General features: G+C 44.3%; 1 protein-coding gene across 1 annotated transcript in view; it reads left to right on the top strand.

Moving 5' to 3' along the window:
• Positions 1–5130: 5130 nt before the first annotated feature.
• LOC309558749 (sterol 26-hydroxylase, mitochondrial-like) overlaps positions 5131–26987 on the top strand; it is a gene marked incomplete at its 3' end in the record, with an annotated part of 95537 nt that continues 73680 nt past the window's right edge. The window contains exons 1-5 of the mRNA XM_082261796.1: positions 5131–5307; positions 8571–8770; positions 12287–12484; positions 19603–19766; positions 22294–22460. Coding sequence (XP_082117922.1) covers positions 5174–5307; positions 8571–8770; positions 12287–12484; positions 19603–19766; positions 22294–22460 — 863 coding nt within the window. The 5' untranslated portion in view covers positions 5131–5173. The remainder of the gene's footprint in view (positions 5308–8570; positions 8771–12286; positions 12485–19602; positions 19767–22293; positions 22461–26987) is intronic.

The following is a 26987-nucleotide window of genomic DNA, read 5'->3' as shown; positions in this document are numbered from 1 at the left end:
CAGGGATGGATGGATGGAGACATGGATAGATGTAGACTTGGAAGGATTGGTGGATGGAAACATGGACTGATGGAGACATGGATGGATGGATGGATGGATGGAGCCATGGATAGATGTAGACATAGATGGATGCAGACCCATATTCCTAAATAAATTTGGTATCTCCTGGTGAAAGCTGTCAAGTTGCCAGGTGTGAAGATGCCCAGCAAGCATGAGCTAAAGTTCCAGGTGAATATCAATGTCATTGATCGTGTGGCCATATTAGGTCAATAAGGTCACCAGCAGCCCCTTTGTTATGTGCAACCTCAAAGCAGGGAACTCCACGACCACAGCTAATCGGGCCGACTATTTCCTGCAGGTTCTTCAGGCCAAGTGTAATTTGGCCCACACCTTAGCTCATCCCTAATATCATTTAACGTGTGTTTTGATGTGTTGTAATGGATGTGGTCTGACGCAATCATTGGACAAATGTCACGCACAATTTTGGATGTAATTTCTCTAATAACTAAATTCCCTTTCTGCTCGAATCTAGTAGCCAATTGAGGTATTTCAGAAAACTTTACCATATTTTGGCCACTAGATGGAGCTGTCAGTTATGGAAACTAATCTGTTAGAGAAATTACGGTTCAAATTTTGTGCAGCAATATGTGGTCACAGCCTGGGGACACATCCGTCCCTCAACACAAGAAATCACTCTCTGGGTGCGAACAGCTGGGAAGTGTCAACCTGTCATTGTTTTATTTACAGGCTTCCTGATTGGAGACACCTGGCTGTACCCACTGCAGAAAATGTTTAATCTTGGCCCTAATCTGATTTTGGCCCTAATCCGCTGTGTGCATGAGTCCTAAAGGTGCAGTTACCATTTAAAGTCACTATATCTTGCTCCTAAATTCTACTGAACATTTGTACTTGTTTTTTCTTTTTTTTTTCAAGAATCAGTTATTCCCCTTTACCAAACCGGTTCCCTCATCCGCCGATGGCGTGACAGACACAGAGGAATTTTCTTCTGTCATAATACAACCGTCACCCTTATAATATCAGATGCCTGAGAAGAGGTTCTGCGAAATTGTAAAGCTGAAGTATAATCTGTTGATGTTTTACCTCCCCTGGTTCCTTCCGCATCCCCCCTTCCCTTCCCCCTTCCTCTTCTTTCCATGTTCATGACATACCAACTGTCCAAGCCTTCCCTTCAGTCTGGCACAATTGTGCAGGCTCCTCTCCTGTACTAAAATAGCTTACTGAGATTTACTGTGTAAGAGTGGGCTTTGCGATTGGCGAGAATTGCCACCAAGAGCACAAATCTCTGCCCCATTCTTGTCCCTGCTAGAACACCATGCCTCCTGCTAAGGCCAAACTTTCCACCATATTGTGCCCCACTCCATGCCAGAGGCCTCCACATGACATTCCCAAACGTTGACCTTCATAGCCCAAGGAAGGAATGTCCACACATGAATAGATTTGCTGATGGTAATCAGGGAATGGCATAGCAGTCACTTCACATTGACATACATTTCAGGGTCCCTTGACAATATACAGTCAATCACATTTAATGAACGGTCCGCAGCAGTCACATGTGAAAGCATATGCAACATGTTAAACAGCCATCTCCCTCCAACAGTCTCTCCTTCTCCCCAGGTTCATTAGTACTCCTGTGATTGAGATCTCTGTAGATATCTACTCCATAGGTATACCTCTCTGGGGACCATCCAGGGGGATATACTCACTCCTTGGCCTGGTCTAAATGGCCTTTTGCAACCCACCTTCATAATGGTCAGAAAGTCTACAGCCGGCTCTCCTCGGTGCAGGTCTACTCCTCCCCGGCCTCCAGCCATGTCCAAGGACTCCACATGCTGTTGTTTGGCTCCCAAGCCCTAAGTGTGTTAGGGCTTCTCCCAACCTGGCTTAAAACTGGACACTGTCTTAGCCATTACATCACCACAGGAGGGCTCAACTTAAAAGAGGCCTAGCACCTAAATGACCTGATGCATACTGTACCCAGACATTATTCTGGCACAGAGCCACCTTGTGGAAGACTAGCTAACTCTACCTGCCTACACATACCCAGAAGTGCGCAATACCTCCAATCTCCAGGAAGAAGTGGCATTTTAATGCACAGACTGCCATAAAGGTAAATCTTTTGCCTCTTCTTTTAAATGTGTAGCTGGGACCGGACTACCATGTTTGAGTATACAGACTTATCTTTTTGTAGCACCCTCCTAGGTAGGTGCTAGAGAGAGAGAGTATAGTTTTGGCTCTATCTGCCTATCAGAGGAGCAGCAGGGAAACCTATATTGCTTTCTGCTTACCAAAGAACAGGATCTGTGAGTTAGGTCTGCTCATGGTGCTCAGTGTGTGATTCATCTGGTCTAGGGAGTGTTTTACACTGGTCCAATAAGGAGGCATATTGGACAGTGGAGGAAATCTGAGCAATGGGTACACAGGCTTTGATACAGCCCCATTGATTTGCACAGACTGATTGTTTCTCCCACAATGCATTGTGGGGTGTGGTATAAAAGCCAGAAGCACATGTGCTGTGGGGTCTTTGGCTGGTGAGCAGAGTCCCGGAGGGAGGGTGGCTGCAGTCTCCTCCTCTGTAGCAGTGGCACCCAGTTACAGGCAGTCGGCCTGGGGACCAGAAGGAAGGAGCTGAACCCAGAGGTCCCTGAGAGCTGATTGGAGGGGTAGAGACACTGGAGACCCTCGAAAAACAGTATTGTGAATAAAGGGGATCGTGTCTAGGGGCCTGACCTGAGGGGGGCCACTCCAGTGTAGAATAGTCAGAGGACAGGTGTCAGCAGTGTCAAGAGAAAGAGGGTACTAGGTGTGTATCCCGAAGATAATTCATCCTAACAAGTCATCTACACAAAGACCTAATCTTAAATTCATCTAAGTGGCAAGGTGAATCAGCAACCTGGCTGCATCTTCAGACAGGAGTCCTCTATTACTGTGAATAGTTCAAGTTGGAGTATCCCACTCTTCCCTTCTCCCATCCCTAATGTAAATAAAACCACAAAAACAACTACAACCCCTAGACTGTTCATTGACTGAGTGTGAAGAATTAAATTGTGCATGCTGCAGTTGCTATCGGTAACCCGGGGGATCCCAAGGTGAAAAATCCAGCAGTCCTCAAGGGGGCAGTGCTACATTTTGTTTGTGGGGCCGTTTCTGTGCCCCTCTAGTGTTGGTCTCAGATGGGATCGTCATCTTGCAAAAACTGGAAGAGTGGAATTGTGGGAACTGTAGTCTTTGCAGGGTGATGATCATGTGCCTGAATTACTAAAGAAACTACCTTCCCAGGAAGCAAAGGGGGGAGTGAAGCATCTTGGGAGGAACTATAAAGCTATCTGCCTAGCAGGTTTGAACTCTCTTGCTCCTAGGACTCATCGCCTGCACATCAGTCTGCTGAGTGTGTGTGAGACAGCAGATTGCAGCCTACTGCACGTGCCTGACCTGCTTGCAGACTCAGCCTCAGCCTCAGCAGAGTGGATGCCTATCGCTACACTGCGGACATCCTTGCAGTATCGCTGAAAGAGTTATATTTCTATCCATATATATATACATCCTATGGAATAATCTACATATGTGCCCCTGACTGACCATCGGGGGATCTACAGTATATCCCCACAGTGTGGGAAAGTGTATTTAGACCAATCTGATCTCATTAAGGAGGTGAAAGGCTGCTGATATCTTTGGTGGATGGGCTGGACTCACGCTGACACTTGCATGTCAGAGTTTAAATACATGTACAAGCTATTGGGATTTGAGCACAGGTATATCTTTTCTCTTAGTTGTGCAAACTGTCACCCTATTTTGCTAGCATTTCAGTGCAGGATACACAGAGCTACATAGTGTATAGCCCTGGTGCCTGACCTATGGCCCAAGGGCGGAATGTGGCCCTTGAGTAAATGATGTGCAGCCCTCTGACCTCAGCAGTCTGTGGGGGGGGAACATTGATCTCTACTATCCTCATGTAACATCTTCCCAGTTTCCTATTGTCGTCTACAGCATATCTCCAGCCAACCATGTATCTTGTCCCCACTCTCTGACCCTCATTTCCTCTATTAGGTCAGCAGTCTCTGACAGTCCTCTCAAGCATTACATATACACTGCCTTGGCCAAAAAAGAAAGTCGCCACCAAAAAAAAAAAAAAAAAAGGTGACACACTATGGACTGCCTTTAGCTTTGATTACAGCACGCATTCACTGTGGCACTGTTTCGATAAGCTTCTGCAATGTCACAAGATTTATTTCCCTCCAGTGTTGCATTTATTTTTCACCAAGATCTTGTATTGATGATGGGAGAGTCGGAGCACTGTGCAAAGCCTTCTCCCGCACATCCCAAAGATTATCAATGGGGTTAAGTTCTGGACTCTGTGGTGGCCAATTCATGTGTAGAAATGATGTCTCATGCTCCCTGAACCACTCTTTCACAATTTGAGCCCGATGAATCCTAGCATTGTCATCTTGGAATATGCCCGTGCCATCAGGGAAGAAAAAATCCATTGATGGAATACCTGGTCATTCAGTATATTCAGGTAGTCAGCTGACCTCATACTTTGGCCACATGGAGTAACTATCCAATAGGATAGTTACTGCATGCTTAGTTTAGTTAGTTGCTTAGTTAATTCTAAGTGGCGACTTTTTTTTTTGGCCAGGCAGTGTATTAAACAATATGTGAGGCCCTTGGGTGATGTCTAGAGCCAAATTTGAGGCCCCTTTTGTTTGTAACCTGACAACCACTAGAATAGAGGCACTTTGTGCAGACATCCACTCCAGGCAGAAACCCAGGAGAAAAGTGACCCAAATACGTATTATCCACAAATACCTCAGGGATAGGCTGGGTAAGATAAATATTTATGGCCCAGGCATTGTTCTTCCCACACTGGCTATTAGGGATGGGCTCAGGCGTGTTCGGATTTTATTCCCAACCCACCTAAGCAATCCTGCCAGGAAGCCCTCACTGCACACCACCAATCATAGGCCCCCGCAGCCCCGGCTGCACATACACACGGTGCTCAATTTGGCGGTGTGCAGTGATAGCTTCCTGGCTGGATTGCTCAGGTAGGATGGGACTAGGATCTCTGGACCTCGTTTAATTGTTTTTTGGTCATTGACAGACAAAATACAAGAAGCTTTATGGGCCGCTGTTCAAGACGGTTATTAGTCGCTACAAAATGGTCAATATTGCGGACCCGGAGCTGCTTGCAGTTGCGCTGAGACAAGAGGGGAAATATCCCATGAGAACAGAAGTGGACCTCTGGAAGGAGCACCGAGATATCAGGAACTTGCCCTACGGTCCATTTACTGAGTAAGTCAGCCCAAGTGGTGATATCACCTCTTGAAATGAATGTTTTAAAAAATGCTATAACGCAAAGCAGCGAATCAGGGTTATGTTTTCAACAGTTTACAGATCAAAGACCACTGACAGTAGGACTTCATCCAAGGTTTCAATCAGACAAATGGATTTTTTAGGAGATTACTGTTGTCTCTTCGGATAACCCATGGTGCTCTGGGAACCTTTTGTAATGCCTTATATAGATGGATAATTACTGATACAAAAAAAAAACTGTTTCGACATAGACAAACTTAAAGTCCCCCCCCAGCCAGTCACCTATTACCCATTTTTATAAAGTGAAGTGTCTTTAGAAGTGTCTTTTATATTCAAAATCCATGTCCTTTGCCAGTTCCACTTCCAAGAGCCGCAACTTGTCAACATATTGCTGCAGTAGACCCACAGTGATGTAGTCACATCTTTCCAACATAATCAGCCTCTGGAATTTCCAAAGGTCCCGGCTTCTTGACAGCCAATAGGAAATTCTAAACTCCAGGCTAAATCTTGGAAAATATTCAGCTGAAATACTCAACCTATATCCAGTGCTGTGCCCTACATTACCTGTTCTCCTCCACCAGATGTCCCCAGTCTTCTGGGTTGAACAGGGCCCAATGTGCAGTCCCCAGCCTGGAAGACTGCGGAGATTAGAGATGGGCCGAACACCCTCCTCCCGAAGACGGGAAAAGTTCTGACCTGAGCAGCGAACCCCATTGAAGTCTATGGGAGCCAAAATATCAAAAGTGCCCATTTTGAAGGCTTATATGCAAGTAATTGGCTATAAAAAGGGCATGAGAGTCCGGGTACTGCCATGGAGGACATGTATCAATGCAAAAAAAGTTTTAAAACAATCGTTTTTCCAGGAGCAGTAATTTTAATGATGCTTAAAGCGGAGTTCCACCCAAAAGTGGAACTTTCGCTTTAGGTAGTTCTAACCCCCTGACATGCCACATTTGACATGTCATTTTTTTTGGGGGGGGGGGGGAGCGGGTACCTAGTTTTGACATGTACCCGCTCCTACTTCCGCTCGGAGCGCCGCAGCGCCCTGAGCGGAAGTTCTCCTCTCCCCCTCCCTCCCTGCAATCTTCTGGGACATGTCAGAGGTCCCAGAAGATTGCCAGCCAATCACGAGGCGTAGCGCAACTCGCGCGTGCGCAGTGCGTACCTGGCTGTGAATCCGCAAACTGTCACACCCGGGTGCCCACACCAATGATGCCGGTGCCACAGAGCAGAGAGGGAGAAGAGCGAGGCTTCGGGCGGCCGCATCGCTGGACCGTTGGACAGGTGAGTGTGTTTAGGCTGGAACCCCGCTTTAAAGTGCAACAATAAAAAAAGGAAAAATTTATTTAAATATAGTGCCTGGGGGGTCCCCTTAGTCTGCCTGTAAAGTGGGGCATCTGTAGCAAATATAGAACATGCTGCAGGAAAAATGACATTTCTAAAGAAAATGTAAACGAGTCAAATCACATTAATAGTGACTCGCGGTTACAATTGCCAGGACTTGATTATTGAAAAGATAAAGAAAGAAACAGTGTGGAGTCCCCCCCGGGCCTGGTATGGATTTTAACCACTTAAGGACCGCCCGCCACAGTATAAAGCTGGCCCTCCCTTGCAAACCGGCGTAGGTATACGTCGGTCGCACACCTGCAGCTAGGGGGCGGGAGCGAGCCGCCGGCAGCGGGGGCTCCGATGCTCGATCGCTCCCCGCTGAGTGAGAAGGACAGACAGCTGTTGTAAACACAGATGACTGTTCTTCTCTCTGCAATGATCACAGAGCACCTGTGATCCTTCTATATAGGATCACATGTCTCTGTGATCATTTCACAAGCCCCCCCACAGCTAGAATCACTCCCCTAGGCTCACATTTAACCCCTTGATCACCCACAGTGTTAACCCCCTCCCTGCCAGTGTCATTATTACAGTAACAGTGCATATTTTTAGCACTGATTACTGTAGTAATGTCACTGGTCCCCCCAAAAATGTCAGTTAGGGGTCTGATCTGTCCGCCGCAATGTCGCAGTCCCGCTAAAAATCGCAGATCGCTGCCATTACTAGTAAAAAAATAAAAAAAACAATAAAAATGACATAAATCTTTCCCGTAGTTAGTAGACGCAATAACTTTTTGTGCAAACCAATCAAAATACGCTTATTGCTATTTTTTTTTACCAAACATATGTAGCAGAAAACAAATTGGCCTAAAATGTTAAAAAATTTAGATTTTAAATTTTTTTGGGGGGGGGGGGGATTTTATATACGTAGCAGAGTGTGAAAAATATTGTTTTTCTTTTTCAGAATTTTTGCTCTTTTTTTGTTTATAGCGCAAAAAAATAAAAATCGCACAGGTGATCAAATACCACCAAAAGAAAGCTCTATTTGTGGGGAAAAAAAGACAATTTTATTTAGGTATAGTGTTGCACCACCGTGCAATTGTCCGTTAAAGTAACGCAAGGCCGAATCGCAAAAAATAGCCTGGTCATTAAGGGGGCAAATCTTTCCGGTCCAGAAGTGGTTAAGGGGAACCCCCCCCCAAATCTATACTAGACCCTTATCCGAGCATGCAATCTGGCAGGTAGGGAAAAGGGGGGAGGGGGGGGCAAGTCCCCCCCCCTTCCCCCTGAACCATACTAGGCCACATTCACCAAAAAAGCGTCAAAAAGTAAAAAATACACAAAGACAATTTTTGACAATTGGGTTATTACAAAATAAAAAACAGTGTTCGCCCAATGAGAAAACTATTGTCAATGCTGTCACACCCGAAAAAGAAAAAAAAAATGTCTCCCGCTGTCCATGAAGGCCGGCCGCCTACACCATCTGACAGTTATTATATAAGTGAAGTTGCCATGTGGCTCCCGCCCTACCTATATAAGAAATGTGAGACGGCGGAGGAGGCAGTAGGCGGTCGGCCAAACATTCCCATAGACTCTCCTAAACCTTGTGGACGGCCTTCCCAGAAGAGTTGTAGCTGTTATAGCTGCAAAGGGTGGGCCAACTCAATATTGAACCCTATGGAGTAAGACTGGGATGCCATTAAAGTTCATGTGTGGGTAAAGGCAGGTGTCCCAATACTTTTGGTAATATAGTTTAGATCAGACCAAAATGAGGGACAAATGAGGAGGAAAGAGGGACAGAGGGACTTTGCTCCAAATCAGGGACAGTCCTTTAAAATCCGGGATAGTTGGGAGCTATGGGATAGCAATCATTTGACCTGTTGGATGGGCTGTGGGCTCTCTCTGTATCTCCAGGCAGGGACACAAGTGGTACAATCTCCGCACCGCGCTCAACAAGAAAATGCTGAAGCCAACAGAAGCCAGAGCCTACACAGGGAGCGTGAATGAGGTTGTGACGGATCTGATGGAGAGAATTCAGGAAATCCGCAGTGAGAGCTCCTCTGGAAATACAGTCCCTGACATCGCCAAACTCTTCTACAATTTCTCCTTTGAAGGTATGTTCTACAACAGAGAACTTACCCCTTTGCCAATGATAGTGGACCAAGCATCACATATTCGATTTTCAACTTATAAGCATTACTAAACCCAAAAGCAACATTTATTATATTACAGCTTACCATTTCTTAGCTGTGATGGCTGCATTTGTTTTCTTTTTTAGGCTTTTTTTCTTCTCCCCTTCAATTTTCATCTGATGATCTGGCCAGTAGGTCTGTTGTTTTTCAAAGCACAGAATGTAGCAGTTGTTAAGATGAGACAAAGCATTCAACACTGGCAGAGATGCTTACAATGATCAGCTTTTATTTATATGTATAAATTCTTTATGCCAAAGGGAAAAAAAAACAGTTTGCTGTAACTGCATCTAAAGTGAGCTGGAGTTTGGTTACAATGTTTTAGGGTCCTTTGACACGGCGCGATCCGTTCTCTGCTCAGCGGGGGATTGATCCGTCGATCCCCGCTGAGCAGGTGGATGACAGCTGTTCTCCGTGCTGTGTGCAGAGACAGAGCTGTCCTCTATGGGGAGATCGGATGAGAACGGACCGACTGTCTCTAAATCTGCTAGACCATCGTACACTCTCCTTTCCCCTGACTGACAATGCGGCTGTCTAAAGGTGCTCCCCTGTGCTCCTTCATCCAGAGTGGGCGCACTCTAATACAGGAGGAGTGTTACTTACCAGATCACCAGGTGAAAAAAGAGGGGAAAAAAAACAAAAAAAAAAAGAAAACAAATGCGGCCACCGCATCTAATAATTGGTAATCTGCAATGTATAAAATTTTTGGCTATGGGTTTATTACCGCTTTAAGTCCATGCATGCTCAGTAATGTGTCAGAGCTTGTTCACACCAGATGTGGTGCAGGAAGGCATGCAAAATCGCAGGTGTTACCGCACTTTCCATACATGCGTGGCTGCCATTATTTCTTAATGCTAACCCCACACATTTAGCGTGTTCCATGAGTTTTTGTGCGGCACAATTTAAAAAATAGCGCCAGCACCCTTTTGTTGGACTAAGGCCTGTTTTACACCTCTGCTTTTTACAGAAACGCACTACAGTCCATTTAACATGGCTTCCTATGGGACACATTTACCTCTATACCTGCTGCGTTTTTGGAAAGGGTCAGGGACCTTTTTAAATGCAAAACTGTGCTTTTTTGCTTCAATAGACTTTAATAGAGAAGCTGCAGAAAAGCATGTAGTGTGTCTTTGGTGCAATTTTACAGCGATTCGCATTTTTTTTCAACCACTTGCCACACCCCCTCCTGGGATGACGTCATATGACCAGTAAAGCCAGTAAAGCTGCAATTCTGGGACATGGCGCAACCCCGATTTCAGCGGCCGCGGCTCTTTGCCTATGTGATCGGCTGTGTCCAATCACAGCCAATCACATGTAAGCAAGGAAGTGCCGTTTATCGGATTTTCCTGTCTCACACTGACAGAGTGTGAGGTGAGTGGAGCTGATAAGCGGCATCTCTTCATAGGAAATACATGTAAAGGTAATCAGTGCCCTGATTACAATGCAGCCCCAACAGTGCCCATCAGTGACACCAGTCTGTGCCCATAAGTGAATAGGTGAGGCCAATCTGTGCCCATCAGTTATGCCAATCAGTGCTGCCTATCATTGCCCATCAGTTCCACCTCATCAGTGCCCATCAGTGCCCCCTCATCAGTGCAGCACTATCAGTGCTCATCAGTGCTGCATATTAGTGCCTCCTCATCAGTGCCCATCAGTGACACCTCATCAGTACCCTTCAGTGCCAACTCATCAGTGCAGCACTATCAGTGCCCATCAGTGCCACCTATCAGTGCTCATCAGTGCTGCATATTAGTGCCTCCTCATCAGTGCCACCTCCTCAGTGCTCTTCAGTGCAACCTCATCAGTGCCCATCAGTGCCACCTAATCAGTGCAGCACTATCAGTGCTGCAAATTAGTGCCTCCTCATCAGTGCCCATCAGTGCCACCTCCTCAGTCCCCTTCAGTGCCACCTCATCAGTGCCCATCAGTGCCACCTCATAAGTGCAGCACTATCAGTGCCATCTATCAGTGCTCATTAGTGCTGCATATTAGTGCCTCCTCATCAGTGCCACTTCATCAGTGCCCATCAATGCCACCTATCAGTGCTTATCAGTGCTGCATATTAGTGCCACCTCATCAGTGCCCTTCAATGCTGCCTCATCAGTGCTGACGCTGATTAGTGCAACCTCATCACTGCCCTTTAGTGCCGCCTCATCAGTGCCCATCAGTGCCACCTCATCAGTGCAGCACTATCAGTGCCACCTATCAGTGCTCATTAGTGCTGCATATTAGTGCCTCCTCATCAGTGCCCATCAGTGACACCTCATCAGTACCCTTCAGTGCCAACTCATCAGTGCAGCACTATCAGTGCCCATCAGTGCCACCCATTAGTGCTCATCAGTGCTGCATATTAGTGCCTCCTCGTCAGTACCCATCAGTGCCACCTCCTCGGTGCTCTTCAGTGCAACCTCATCAGTGCCCATCAGTGCCACCTCATCAGTGCAGCACTATCAGTGCCATCTATAAGTGCTCATTAGTGCTGATCAATGCCACCTATCAGTGCTCATCAGTGCTGCATATTAGTGCAACCTCATCAGTGCCCTTCAATGCCGCCTCATCAGTGCAACCTCATCATTGCCCATCAGTGCAGCCACTTCAGCACACATCAGTGAAGGAAACAAATTATTAATTTTCAAAATTTTCCATTTTTTGTCTTTTTTTTGTTTTTTTTTTAGCAAAAAATAAAAAAAACAGTGTTGATTAAATACCACCAAAAGAAAGCTCTATTTGCGTGAGGAAAATTATTACAAATTTCACATGGGTACAGTGTTGCATGACCGCGCAATTGTCATTCAAAGTGCGACAGCGCTGAAAGCTGAAAATTGGCCTGGGCAGAAAGGGGGTTCCCGGTATTGAAGTGGTTAATCTGCTCAACAACAAATTGTCCAAAAAAAAAAAAAAAGAATTAAAAATGCAAAATGAAAATCACGGTAAAATCGAGTGTGCAAAACCGCAAAACGCACAGCAAAAAGCACTGCAGAAACGGATCAAAAGCAAACTGCATGGGTGTAAACCAAGCCTAGGGGATCACATTGACATTATTTGGCTGCCCTAAAAAACAAAGTGCGTGCTCAGACACACCGCCTGATGTCAAAGACCCCTCAGTGTAACACTTCCAAGTATTTATTACTTCTCACAAAGATCACAGTACCCCCTTGCATCTGTTTTTTTCTGCAGAAGGACAGCACCATCTTTGTTCAGGCATCATCCACTAACACAATCTACGTTAACGTGCAAGAAAAGTGCAGTAATGCGCTGTGCTGTAAAGTTTTGACTAGGCCCCATAGGGTCTGGACTTGGACAATAACTAAATGCAACCAACAGCCAATCAGTCTGTTTGTTTCATTTCCTAATGGTGCTAGAAAGATAACAGGATCTCTGGCTATGGATAATACAGTTTCATGTCTCAGCTGATAAAAAAATACATTTGTCTTCCTTTAGGACTCTCCTACATCTTATTTGAGGCCAGATCTGGATGCCTTAATAAAAACGTCCCCCTGGAGACCCAGAAATTCATCGCTTCGATCGCCTCCATGCTGAGAAACTCCGTGTATGTCACTTACATGCCGCTATGGACCAGGCGGGTCTTCCCCTATTGGGGGCGCTATCTCTCCGGCTGGGATACCATCTTTGCTTTCAGTAAGTGGATGTAAGAGAACAATTCTGGTCTAATCGCTATAAAAATGGGAAATCACATAGGAAAGAGGAGAGCCTTCTGCTGGTCAAAGCAACCAGGAAAATGCTGATTCCAAAACCAATTTACAATTTTTTTTTTAGTTTTGGATAGAAGTGGACTTTGTAGATATTTTTGATCACTTCCTGTTGCATCTCTGGGACAGGAACTTAACCACTAAAGCCCGGAAAATTTTTACCCCCTTCCTGACCAGGGCCTATTTTGCGATTCGGCACTGTGTGACTTTAACGGACAATTGCGCGGTCGTGCGACACTTTACCTAAACGAATTTGACGTCATTTTTTTCCCACAAACAGAGCTTTCTTTTGGTGGTATTTGATCACCTGTGCGATTTTTACTTTTTGCGCTATAAACCAAAAAAGAGCGACAATTTTGCAAAAATAACAATATTTTTTCACATTTTTTTATATGAAATTCCCCCCCAAAAAATGTAAAAATCTAAATTTTTTAACATTTTAGGCCGATTTGTTTTATGCTACATATGTTTGGTAAAAAAAAAAATCGCAAAAAGCGTATTTTGATTGGTTTGCGCAAACGTTATTGCGTTTACTAACTAAGGGAAAGATTTTTGTCATTTTTGTTGTTTTTTTTTAACGAGTAATGGCGGTGATCTGCGATTTTTTTGCGGGATTGCGACATTGCGGCAGACAGATCGGACCCTTGACTGACATTTTTTACACTTTTGGGGTTACCAGTGACATTACTGCAGTAATCAGTGCTATACATTTGCACTGTTACTGTAAAAATGACACTGGCAGTGAAGCGGTTAACTTTTTTTTGAGAGGGAGGGGTTAAGTGTGTCCCTAGGGGCGTGCTTCTAACTGTGATTGGTTGTGGCTGTGTGTGTAAGAACAGTGATCAACGGTCCTACATAGCAGAACCGTATGATCTCCATTCTTACACAGGGGAGACTGACAGGCGGCTTTGATTACATTAGCCGCCTGCCTTTCTCCCGGTGTAACGGACGATCGCCAGTGAGCGGCCGACATCGGGTCCGCCGGGCACACGCGCGGGGAGTTCCGTGACGGAGCGGAGCGCGCATCCGGCGGCGCGCGCTCGCTCCCTAGAGCCTCACAGGCTAGCGACGTAGATCTACGTCGCTTTGCCTGTGAGGGGCTGACTGCCGACGTAAATCGGCGTTAGGCAGTCGGCAAGCGGTTAAGATAAATCTCCATAACTGGACACAAACAACGATAATAAGAAACCCCCATAAGAAAACTTATGGGAGTTTTACCTCTTCATACTCTATCCGAAACGAAAGAAATAAAGGTTTTGGCTATACATACACAAATGAGTATGCAAAGCCATTCTTCCAGCAAATCCGTGTGTACCTTCATTCTGTGTGAATTTACAAAAATACAAATGTTCTCTGCTATTTTCTATTCTGAACAGTTGATCTTTTATCATGGGCAAGAGTTAAATACTGTTTAATGGCCACTAGATGGAGCTGAGAGGCATGGGAAATATATACACTCACCGGCCACTTTATTAGGTACACCTGTTCAATTGCTTGGTAACACAAATTGCTAATCAGCCAATCACATGGCAGCAACTCAATGAATTTAGGCATCTAGACATGGTGAAGATGACTTGCTGAAGCTCAATTTGAGCATCAGAATGGGGGAAGAAAGGGGATTTAAGTGACTTTGAAGGTGGCATGGTTGTTGGTGTCAGACGGGCTGGTCTGAGTATTCCAAAAACTGCTGATCTACTGGTATTTTCACACAAAACCATCTCTCGGGTTTACAGAGAATGGTGGGAAAAAGAGAAAATATCCAGTGAGAGGCAGTTGTGTGGAGGAAAATGCCTTGTTGAGGTCAGAGGAGAATGGGCAGACTGGTTCCAGGTGATATAAAGGCAACAGTAACTCAAATAACCACTCGTTACACCCAAGGTAAGCAGAATACCTTCTCTGAACACACAACACATTGAACCTTGTAGCAGATGGGCTACAGCAGCAGAAGACCACACCGGGTGCCACTCCTGTCAGCTAAGAAAATGAAACTGAGGCTACAATTCACACAGGATCACCAAAATTGGACAATTAAAGATTGGAAAAACATTGCCTGGTCTGATGAAACTCGATTTCAGCTGCGACATTCAGATGGTGGGGTCAGAATTTGGTGTAAACAACATTAAAGCATGGATCCATCCTGCCTTGTATCACCGGTTCAGGCTGGTGGTAGTGTAATGGTGTGGGGGATATTTTCTTGGCACATTTTAGGACCAATTGAGCATCGATTAAACCCCACGGCCTACCTGAGTATTGTTGCTGACCATGTCCATCCCTTTATGACTACAGTGTCCCCATCTTCTGATGGCTCCTTCCAGCAGGATAATGCACCATGTCACAAAGCTCCAATCATCTCACCACTGGTTTCTTCACCATGACAATGAGGTCACTGTACTCCAATGGCCTCCACACTCACCACATCTCATCCAATAGAGCGCCTTTGGGATGTGGTGGAACGGGAGATTCCCATCATGGATGTGCAGCCGATAAATCTGCTGCAACTGCGTGAGGGTATCATGTTACTATGGAGCAAAATCTCTGTGGAATGTTTCCTACACCTTGTTGAATCTTTTCCACCAAGAATGAAGGCAAAAGGAGGTCCAACCCGCTACTAGCAAGGTGTACCTAATAAAGTGGCCGGTGAGTTTATATGTCATTGTAACTAGAGATATAATGTAACAATTCTAGAGAACGCTAGAGGGAGTAAGCAAATAACAATTACAGTCTCTAGAATTGTTACATTGGGGTTGATTTACTAATAAAGGAGAGTGCAAAATCTGGTGCAGCTTGGCATCAGAGAAACCAATCAGCTTTCAGGTTTTATTATCAAAGCTTAATTGAACAAGCTGAAGTTGGAAGGTGATTGGCTACCATGCACAGCTGCACCAGTTTTTGCACTCTCTTGTTTTCTCCATTGTGTTTCTTGTTACAAAGATTTAGGCTGGCCATACACTATACAATTTTCATATTCAATTTCCTTTAGATTTACCTTAAACTATGTAGTGCAAGGGCCTGCCTGATTGCATACAAATTGAAAGTGTTTAGGTTTGACCCTATATTACATGGTTTTGGTAAATCTAAAGGAAAGTTGAACAAGAAAATTGTATAGTGTATGGCCAGCCTTAGGCTCCTCATCTCCACCTAAGGGCCATAATACAATTTTATATTTCTGTCCATAAATAAAGAAAATTCATTCAGAGAAAGAAGCCTTTGCTTTAGCCCAATTGCACAGAATGAATTTAAACGCGGAATTCGCTGGATAAATGGCCATGCAAGACTCCTCAGTTGACAATTGTACTTTGTTGTGTAAACTTATGATGAACCTGTAGGTGGAGCTGTTGCCATTGCTTTGCAGAGACTCTAGGCACATACATAGAATTGTATTGTGTATGAAGTGTAAAGCCCCGTACACACGTGCAGATTGTCGGCCGAACGATCAGCCATCTTTTGTCCCCGGGCTGTCGTGTCCGCTGAAAAGTGCAAAAGACTGCACACAAATTTTGTCCGTCAACAACAGCCGACTGCAGAAGTGATGTCATGTGATGGTTAACTTTCCCTGTGTTTTTTTTCTGAGCATGCCCAGTCTTGCAAATCTGCTGTCTGTCAGCCGAATTCTGTACTGACTGGCGAACAATCGGCCGTTCTGGTGTCGGCCTACAAAAATTTTAATGCTTGCACGACAGATTCTGTTCGGCCGAAAGTGCGCTGTCGGAAGCATCATACTAACAAGCCGAAAATCGGCCGATCGGTCGTCGGCCGAATCTTTTCGGCCGACAATCTGCACGTGTGTACGGGGCTTTAGGGATGGACACACCAGACAGGCAGACTGTTTAGTGAAAATGACAGGTCCTCACTGCTGCCGAGGCTGACTGTAACATACTTTGGTCCCCTGAATGGTGAATATTGTAAAAGTTACTGTATATCTAATACCAAATAAAAAGCATATTAGAACCCTTACCAGGTTTTTATTGCTCCAAAAACATAAATCCAAGAGGCGCTGAGACTTCATTTGATAAATAGGACAGAGAATACACACTCATTGAATGAGCTCACTGGCTCTGGAAAGGCTGCCTACATCAAGCAATGCTTCCCTTCGGAGGGTCCCCCAATGTGACTCAAAATGTGAAAACCCAACAGGAGCGTCGAACCAAGGGGTGAGAGTCCAAGTTCCTTTACCCTTTCCTGCTGAGCGTACGCATATATAAGACCTCACAGAAGTGGGTCTATGTCCGTGGAGCCGTATATATATGTGCTACTTTGTGCTGAGTGCACAGTGTGATCCCAGCACAGAGACCGAGCTGTCACTGAAAGCTTCAGGTCTTGTACTAATTATAGGAGACTTACATTACACATTGTATACATACAGGATACATTATAGAATACAATGTATGCATACAGGATACATTATAGAATACATTATATACATACAGGATACATTATATGATACATTATATACAGTACATATAGGATCCGTTATATAATACATAGTTTACATACAGGATACATTATATGATACATTATATACATACAGGATACATTATATAATACAATGTATGCATACAGGATACATTATAGAATACATTATATACATATAGGATACATTATATACTGTGGGAGATTAGCTCGGTGGCGGGCGTGGATGACCCCTTTGGGGGGGGGGGGGGGTGTTCGTTACACAGGGAGATAGCCGAGAAGTGGTTGCAAACAACAGTTTGGTTTATTATTGCAATTTTCTTCACACAAGTGCAAGCCTCAAAACATCAAAATAAAACACAAAATAAATCCTTGCCACTGTGGGCGGCTACCTTCTCACACACAGGAACTTACCTACGGAGTCTGTCTCCAACCTACTGTTGGGCAAACTTTGCTGATCCTACAGCAGACACTCAATAGTCCATTTATTTTCTTCCACGTAACAAATGTCCATTGAACATGTCCCTCTTCCTCTTCACATTGAACACATTCCTTTGTTTGTCTCTTCACATAGCAACCATTCCTTTGCTTGTCTCTTCACATAGCAAACAGTTCAGTTATTTCTTTTCACATAGAAATAGACCCAGACCTCACCTTGAGTAGTCTTCAGTCTTCATTAATTTCCCCTTCACACAGGAAATGTCCATTGGTTTCTTTTCACATAGAAACGATCCTTGAGTAGTCTTCACACTTGTTACCCTCCTCAGCGCACATCGCTTCAGGAGGTCTTCCCCTCCTATGCTCACACAGCTTCAGGGGGCACCCATCTGATTGTCCTCCGCTACCCACACGGCGTCAGGAGGCAGCAATCCTTCTCCCAGGCTCTCACAGCATCGGGAGGCACACATCTGACTGTCCTCCTCTCCCTAGACCACACGGCGTCAGGAGGCAGCAATCAATAGGACTTCCTTTGGACAAATTATAGAGGCCTTAACTTCCTCATTCCGAACAGCTGAAGTCTGTTCCACGTCCTTAGACAGTTCTGGCTACCTTTGCAGCCGACACCCTATAGTAATTGATGAATTTTCTAAACCAGGTGGAAATGTATCTCCTGTCTGTGACTACATCCACAGATTTACCTGATTTCCTGTCACAATACATATAGGATACATTATATAATACATGTATATACATACAGGATACATTATATAATACATAGTATAAATACAGGATACATTATATAATGCATTATATTCATACAGGATACATTATAAAATACATTATTTTCATATAGGATACATTATATAATACGCTGTATACATACAGATACCTTATATAATACATTGTATAAATACAGGATACATTGTAAAATACATTATATACATACAAGATCCATTATATAATACATTGTATACATACAGGATACATTATATAATGCATTATATACAAACAGGATACATTATTTATTACATTGTATACATACATAAAATATTATACACATACAGGATACATATACATTGTATCTTTTTTCCTTGCTAGTGGATACAATTGTAAACAAAGAAAAGTGTGTGTAAAAAAAGATAACACAGCTAGACCAAAGTTTGCTCTTTGTCAGAGATATGGTTATGGTCAGAGTATTACATTGTATACATACATAAAATATTATACATATACATTGTATCTTTTTTTCCTTGCTAGTGGATAGAATTGTAAACAAAGAAAAGTGTGTGTAAAAAAAGATAACACAGCTAGACCAAAGTTTGCTCTTTGTCAGAGATAGATTTATGGTTAAGGTCAGAGTCAAATGACAGAGTTAATCTATTTTAGATAGGATTTAAAAAAAAAAAAAAAAAAAACATTTTAATTTAGTACCATTGTCAGTTAGTGTCAGTGTGTTTTAGGTAGGGAAAAAAAAAGATATGTGCTATTGTTTTTGGGCCTTACTCCAGGTACAAACAACAAATAACATCCACATAGGTGGAATCGCAGTGATTGTCAGGAGCAGGAGAATTTATTTAGTGTTCTTTGGGAATTTATTTAGTGTAGGTCATGGTAATAGCAAGAAATATACAGCTAAATTTACAAAAAATAAATAAATAAATAAATGATTTATTTACAATTTTGTGACAGTTTTTCTTTGATAATAAAAAAGTCAGGAGATATCCATTACCACCAAATGAAAGCTCATTTTTCCTGAAAAAAAAACAACTATAATTTAGCTGGATGCACTAAGGAAATTACAATATGTACATTTTTACTAATACATGTCAAAGTTGTAAAACTGTGTTCAGGCATTAGGATTTGTTTTACCTTCTTTATGAAGGGGTTACTGATTGGTAATAGGACTACAAAAAAAATAGCCCAAACTTTTTGGGGCCCAACTGCTGCTATTTCCACATTGGGACACTTGTTTTACTATGATCTCAAGATCTATCTTATACACATTTGTACAGTATCTTGTCCCACTTAAGCCCTGCTAGCGATTCCAAGCCTTGAGAGAGAGGGTAGAGTGTTGGTCCCCAAAATGTGTTGGCTGACATTACAGTAGTGGTGACCCTACTCATGTAAAATGGTTTGCTGAAGATTTATGAGGATTTGTATGATTTAACCTGAAGCTTCTATCTGATTCTCCTGCAGCAAAGAAGCTAATTGATAAGAAGATGAATGAGATCCAGGAAAGGCTGGAGAGGGGAGAGGAGGTGCAGGGGGAGTACCTGACCTACCTGCTGTCCAGCGGAAAACTGACCATGCCCGAGATATGCGGCAGTGTGGCCGAGCTGCTGATGGCCGGTGTAGACACTGTAGGTAACATATATATATATCTAAAGCTGAACTACTGGCATTGTCTTTATTGCATGTTTACAATCACTGTAGTAGTCTGCACTGCTACAGTGATAGCTGCGATCTTCTAGGTTCTATGTGAGCATCTCCTCTCCACACTGGCCACTGGGGGTCACTCGCTTGGCATCTTCGCCATTCATAGAACATCTTGTATTTTTTTAAATAAATACAATGGGGTTGATTTACTAAAACTGGAAAGCAGTGGTGGCTGGTGCTCGGTAATCTGGGGGTCGGGTCGCCGGGTCAGTCATTTACAGCATACTAGTGGCCCTTTGAATATCAGATATGTATGCTTACAGTGCATTGAGCCAAGCTGGCCCAACTTCGCTGTGCAAAAATATACAATGTCTGGAGTTCAGCTTTAAGCTCATGTAATTTAGATGGTTGTTCATAACCTGATCATAAGGTAAAACTCTGGAACTTTGAATAGAGTAGGGAAAGGTTAGAACATCTGCTGCCTTTATATTGCAAAGAGTTTTAGATGTGTAGAGTAGAGGCACCGGGGGTTGATTTACTAAAGGCTATCAGACTGCTCCAGAGCATAGTGAATGAGGTAAAGTTTCACTTTGCAAAGAATACCCAATTACATGCAAGGAAAAAAAAAAAAAACCTACATCTTTGCTTGCACATGATTGGATGATGGAGGTCAGCATAGGTTAACCCCTATGGATCCATTGGGGTTGATTTACTAAAGGCAAGTAGACTGTGCACTTTGCAAAGTGCAGTTGCACTCTTTAAGTGCAGTTGCTCCAGAGCTTTGTAAGTGAAGTAAAGCTTCACTCTGCAAAGAACAACCAATCACATGCATGCATAATTTAAAAAACAGCATTTTTGCTTGCACATGATTGGATGATGGAAGTCAGCAGACCTTCTGCTCATTTACTAAGCTTTTGAAGCAACTTCTCTTGCAGAGTGCAACAGTCTATTTGCCTTTAGCAAATTACCCCCATTGTGTAACATTTCTCACTTTACATTGTGGAATAAATAAGGTGGTGTACAATGACTCTTGATAGGCTGCTGTACACATCTAGAAGCTTCCACACAATTCTGCAACAGTTGTAGAGTGATAGAGTCTCGCACCAATTGCAAGTCCAAAATGATTTATTGCATTTTCAATACAGTGTACTAAAAAAAAAAACATATATTTATATATATATATATATATACACACACGATAGAAGTATAAATATACACTGCTCAAAAGAAATGAAAGGAACACTTTTTAATCAGAGTAAGGCCCCTTTCACACAGTAAGTCCGTCAAACGGACTCCGCTTTTCTCAGCGGGGGATCGAGCCGCCGATCCCCCGCTGAGCAGAAGGATGACAGCTGTTTCTCTGCGCTGTGTGCGGAGACACAGCTGTCAGTTCCCTATGCATCTCTATGGGGGAAATCGGGTGAGAACGGACCGTCAGTCCGTTCTCACCCGATCCCATCCGATCCGATCCACTGGACGGATGGAAAATAGGGTTTCCCTCTGTCCAGATTTGACGGATTGGATCGGATCGGGTGTCAGCTGACATGTCTCCGCTGACATCCGATCCCCCATAGAGATGCATGGGGGGACCGTTCAGATCCGCCAAAAAAACAGACAGGTGGATCTGAACGGTCCGCCTGTGTGAAAGGGGCCTAAAGCATCAAGTCAATTAAACTCCTGGGATATTGATCTGATGAGTTAAGTAGCAGCGGGGGTTGTTAGTCAGTTTCAGCTGCTCTGGTGTTAATGAAATTAACAACAAATGCACTAGATGGGCAACAATAAGACGACCTCCAAAACAGGAATAGTTTTACACGTGGAGGCCACTGACATTTTTTTCCCTACTCCTCTTTTCTGACTGTTTTTCACTAGTTTTGCATTTGGCTAGGGTCACTACTAGTAGCATAAGGCGATACCTGGATCCTATAGAGGTTGCACAGGCAGTCCAATACCCCCAGGATGGCACATCAATATGTGCCATTGCCAGAAGCATGGAGGAGATTCCAGGAGACAGGCAGTTACTCTAGGAGAGCTGGACAGGGCCATAGAAGGTCCCTCACCCATCAGCAGGACCGGTATCTGCTCCAGAGGTATTTCCTACAATGCAACTTGCCCCTTTCATGCATGCAGGGCAGGGAATGCCTCCAAAGCCTTATTGGTTTTCAGCTTAGACAGATTCTGGCAGGAGAACTCAAGATGGTTCTGACTCATGTCCAAACACACCTGAGTGCATCCCTACTAGCTTTGTACACAGGGGCACAGTCCAGAAAAGCTGGACCAAAAAAGGGGTTTCCCCAAAATGTTACAAGGTTGAAAGCAAACACTTGTCTAAAATGTCTTTGTGTAATTAAGTATTTCCATTACCCTTTACTGCAGACACCTGAACCACAAAATTTAGAGAGCTGTCCACGTATTTTGTCCATATAGGAAGGTACGATGGTTGGGTGTTCGTGTATATTCAGGCATATAGTGTATAAAGCCCTCTGTATCTGTATTTGTGTCTTACTGCAGACATCAAACACGTTGACCTGGTGTTTGTATCACCTGGCACAAGACCCGGAGCTGCAGAGATCCCTACATGAAGAGGTGCTCAGGGTGGCTCCATCGGAACGTATACCCACAGCTGACGATATCTCTCAAATGCCGCTACTAAAAGCCACGATCAAAGAGACCCTTCGGTATGCTTACTGCATTTAGGTTGACCTTAAAGCAGAACTTTACTCACTTTTTTCACTTCAATATCTTGCTGCTCCACCCCCTCAGCAATTGCACAAAAAAAATTGTTCTTAGAGGGAAATATTGATCTGTGCTTCTGCCTTTCTCGCCTAGGTGAAAACAATGCTCCCCCCAGCATGTCTGATTTTTCATGCAATTATAGCCACTAGCAATAGTCACTGTGTATTCTCCCATCATGATTGGCTCCCCCCCCTCCACATGCTGGGAGAACAGTTCCGTGGGAGGGATTACCCCATCAACACTAACTGTTGAAGGAGGAATTGAGCGATTTTCTTTCCTGCACCAAAGGGTTGAAAATCGCACCATCTATAGCTAAAGCCTCCTGGGTTGCCCACATATTGCATTCCAGGAGACTTCAGGCTATGTAGTACCCACTGTGCATGCGAAATGAGCATCATTGGAGCCAGCTGCTAGGACCCGGAGTAGACATCCGATCTTCTGAGGACAGTATGTTGATTTAGCTCAGCCCAGCAGGAAAGTAGAAGGGGCTTCAAATTAAAATTAACCCTGTTTAAATTTCCCTCTTACAAAACACACTAAGGCTCCATTCACATATAGGCGTCTCGGATCGCGATTCTGCCCGTGATCCCGAACCATTGCAAGTCGTGGAACACCTGTGCGATTTCCGTGACTTGCAATGGCACCCCAAACGCGGCATGATTTTGCAATCTTTGCAATCAAAAAACGCGGTGCGATTTTTATACAATCCCGCAAACAGTGCGTCCCGCGACTTGCGATGGTTCGGGATCGCGGGCAGAATTGCAGAAATATATCCTATATGCGAATGAAGCCTTAGGCGGGACGCCTGTCACCCAAAAAAAGTACAAGAACTTCTTTTGGGCGACAGGCGTCCTGGGATTCTGTTTGCGCAATTTTACTGCGATTTGTCGGGTGACCGTCGCTGCAAAATCGCGCCATGTTTGGGGTGCCATTGCAAGTTACAGGAATCACATGGGCGTCCCGCGATTTGCAATGATTCAGGATCGCGGGCAGAATCGCAGCGAACCGAGACGCCTATACTGTATCTGAATGGAGCCTTAGAGATTCTTTGAAATTGTAATTTCCATGAATGTCAAATAAAATGATGATATTGAACGCGTTTATGCAGCATTAAATAACGCTTGCCGGATGCTGGATACATTTTGGCATGATGCAATGCGAACGCTGTGATTTCAGCTGCAATGTACATAATTGGTACAAAGCACTGACAGGTGTACTTGAGGCTATAAAATGCGTATGAAATGCCTGTTCTTGTCGCACGTGTAAACTTAGCCTTAACCACTTAAGCCCCGGAAGATTTTACCCCCTTCCTGACCAGGGCCTTTTTTGCGATTCGGCACTGCGTGAATTTAACGGACAATTGCGCGGTCGTGCGACGCTGTACCTAAACTAATTTGACGTCCTTTTTTTCCCACAAACAGAGCTTTCTTTTGGTGGTATTTGATCACCTGTGCGATTTTTACTTTTTGCGCTATAAACAAAAAAAGAGCGTCAATTTTGCAAAAATAATATTTTTCACATTTTTTTATATGAAATTCCCCAAAAAAATGTAAAAATCAAAATTTTTTAACATTTTTGGCCAATTTGTTTTCTGCTACATATGTTTGGAAAAAAAAATCGCAAAAAGCGTATTTTGATTGGTTTGCGCAAAAGTTATTGTGTTTACTAACTAAGGGAAAGATTTCTGTCATTTTTTGGTGTTTTTTTTTTTTTAATGCGTAATGCGTAATGGCGGCGATCTGCGATTTTTTTTTTTGCGGTACTGCGACATTGCGGCGGACAGATCGGACCCTTGACTGACATTTTTGACACTTTTGGGGTTACCAATGACATTACTACAGTAATCAGTGCTATACATATGCACTGTTACTGCAAAATGACACTGGCAGGGAAGGGGTTAACTTTATTGGGGAAGGAGGGGTTAAGTGTGTCCCTAGGGGCGTGCTTCTTACTGTGATTGGACATGGCTACTGGTGTAGGAACAGTGATCAACGGTCCTACATAGTAGAACCGTATGATCACCATTCCTACACAGGGGAGAATGACAGACGGCTTTGTTTACATTAGCCGCCTGCCTTTCTCCCTTCACGGCGGACGATCGCGAGTGACCGGCGGACATCGGGTGCGCCGGTCACACGCACGGACTTCCCAGGGAACGAGCCAGGGCAGGCGCGCGCCTCCGCGGGCGCGCTCGCCCGCTTTTTTCTTACAAGCAAGTGACAGGCTAGTGACGTATATATACGTCACTTTGCCTGGTCGGGGCTGACCGCCGCAGTATATGTACTTGCGGCGGTCGGCAACTGGTTAAGGGCACATTTACACTAGCATTACTAAATAGTAATTAATAGTACTTGCGGAAGTAAAGAAAATAAGTCAATAAATTCACCTCTCCATATTTTCTTGTAACATTTGACAAGTGAAAGCCCAAAGGAGAGATTTCACATGGTAAAACTTCCTTAACCACTTTACCACCGGAGGATTTTCCTGCTAAAAGACCAGGGGTTATTTTGCGATTTTTTACTGCGTGACTTTAACGGACAATCGCGCGGTCGTGCGACGCTGTACCTAAACGAATTTCACGTCCTTTTTTTCCCACAAACAGAGCTTTCTTTTGGTGGTATTTGATCACCTGTGCGATTTTTTGATCACGCGCTATAAACAAAAAAAGAGCGTAATTTTTGCAAAAACAACAATATTTTTCACTTTTTTTTATATGAAATTCCCCCAAAAAAAAATGTAAAAATCAAAATTTTTTAAAATTTTCGGCCAATTTGTTTTACGCTACCTATGTTTGGTAAAAAAAAATCGCAAAAAGCATATTTTGATTGGTTTGCGTTTACTAACAAAGGGAAAGATTTTTGTCATTTTTGGTGTTTTTTTTTTTAACGAGTAATGGCGGCGATCTGCGATTTTTTTTGCGGTACTGCGACATTGCGGCGGACAGATCGGACCCTTGACTGACATTTTTGACACTTTTGGGGGTACCAGTGACATTACTGCAGTAATCAGTGCTATATATATGCACTGTTACTGCAAAAATGACACTGGCAGGGAAGGGGTTAACAGTATTGGACAGGGAGGGGTTAAGTGTGTCCTAGGGGCGTGATTCTAACTGTGCAGGGACAGGTCTACTAGTGTAAAAACAAAGATCAACAGTTCTACATAGTAGAACTGTTTGATCTTCACTTTTACACAGGGAGAACTGACAGGTGGCTTGTTTACACAAGCCGCTCTGTCTTTCTCCCGCTGTAGCGGCGATCGTAGTGTGACCGGCGGACATCGGGTCCGCCAGTCACACTCCCGCACTCCTCCGTGAACGAGCCGAGGCGGGCGCGCGCCTCAGCGGGCGCGCGCCCGCCCGCTATTGGCTCTGGAAGGAGTGACAGGCGAGCGACGTAGACCTACGTCACTCTGCCTGGCCGGGGCCGACTGCCGCAGTAAATATACTGTGCGCAGTCGGCAAGCGGTTAAAACATGTGGCAGGGATATTATGAACTGAAACCTCCTTAGCAAGACTGGGCTTCAAAGTATAAGCAATATTGACCTGTGAATTACTAGCCACTGGGTCTGACCATACTCTTGCCACCGGAGGAACTTCCGCTGCTGGCCGGGCGGGCGGGATGCTCCGCTGAATCCTCCTTCTTGCTTGAAGACGACTCCTCTGCGGGCTTGAAAGATGTCTTGAGGCCGCCTCGGTCATCCCCCTCTGTTCCTACACTGCCGCCGACCTCTTTTCTTGTTCCCGGGCTTGCTCCGGTCTTCTCCCGCTCTCCGGCACCGACTCCACATCTTCCTCTCTCGAAGGCGATCCGACCGCTTCTTCTCTCGACTCTTCGCCCGACAGGCTGAGGCATCTCCGCAGCCATTCTTCTCCGCCGTCTTCCGCTGCCTTCTCCAGGACTCTTCTGACCAGCGTCTTCATGGTTGTTCCGCCGAGCGAGCTCAGTATTAAAGCTCTGTATTATAGCTGATGAGCTCGCTACGCCGTACTAGACCAACTGAGCCCGGAGCCCTCACGCAGCTGCTTGTATAGCCCTATTTGATCACATGACGGAAGCTTATAGAAGGTCACGTGTACTCCCGTATGACGCAAAGTCACGTTTCTCCCGCCTAAAAGACCTGTGCGTGCCGCGTGCGGCTTAAAGGTATATTCAATTTTTTTCATTTCTTTATTTAAAAGCACAGCGGCAGCCACAATCCCATGCAGCGAGCCGCGTACTGCACCTCGATTGCCATTCTTATTGGCATTGTTCTAATTAGATGTAGTTCCAAAACAGTACTATGATGCAGTCATTATAATGTGTCTCCAGATTGATATCAATGATTTCCTCTGCTCTATATCAATATTCTGGAAAGTTTTTAAACTGATTACTTTCAGTATAATGGACCCCTTAGATACAGTCACATTGTTTCCCAGGGGCAGCAATATACGGCGATGCGTTTCGCCAGGACGTCTTGACGAAGCGTGC

Source organism: Pelophylax lessonae (assembly GCF_965119305.1).
Source record: "Pelophylax lessonae genome assembly, chromosome: 6".
Taxonomy (NCBI): Eukaryota; Metazoa; Chordata; class Amphibia; order Anura; family Ranidae; genus Pelophylax; species Pelophylax lessonae.
This window is presented reverse-complemented; position numbering and strand designations above follow the sequence as displayed.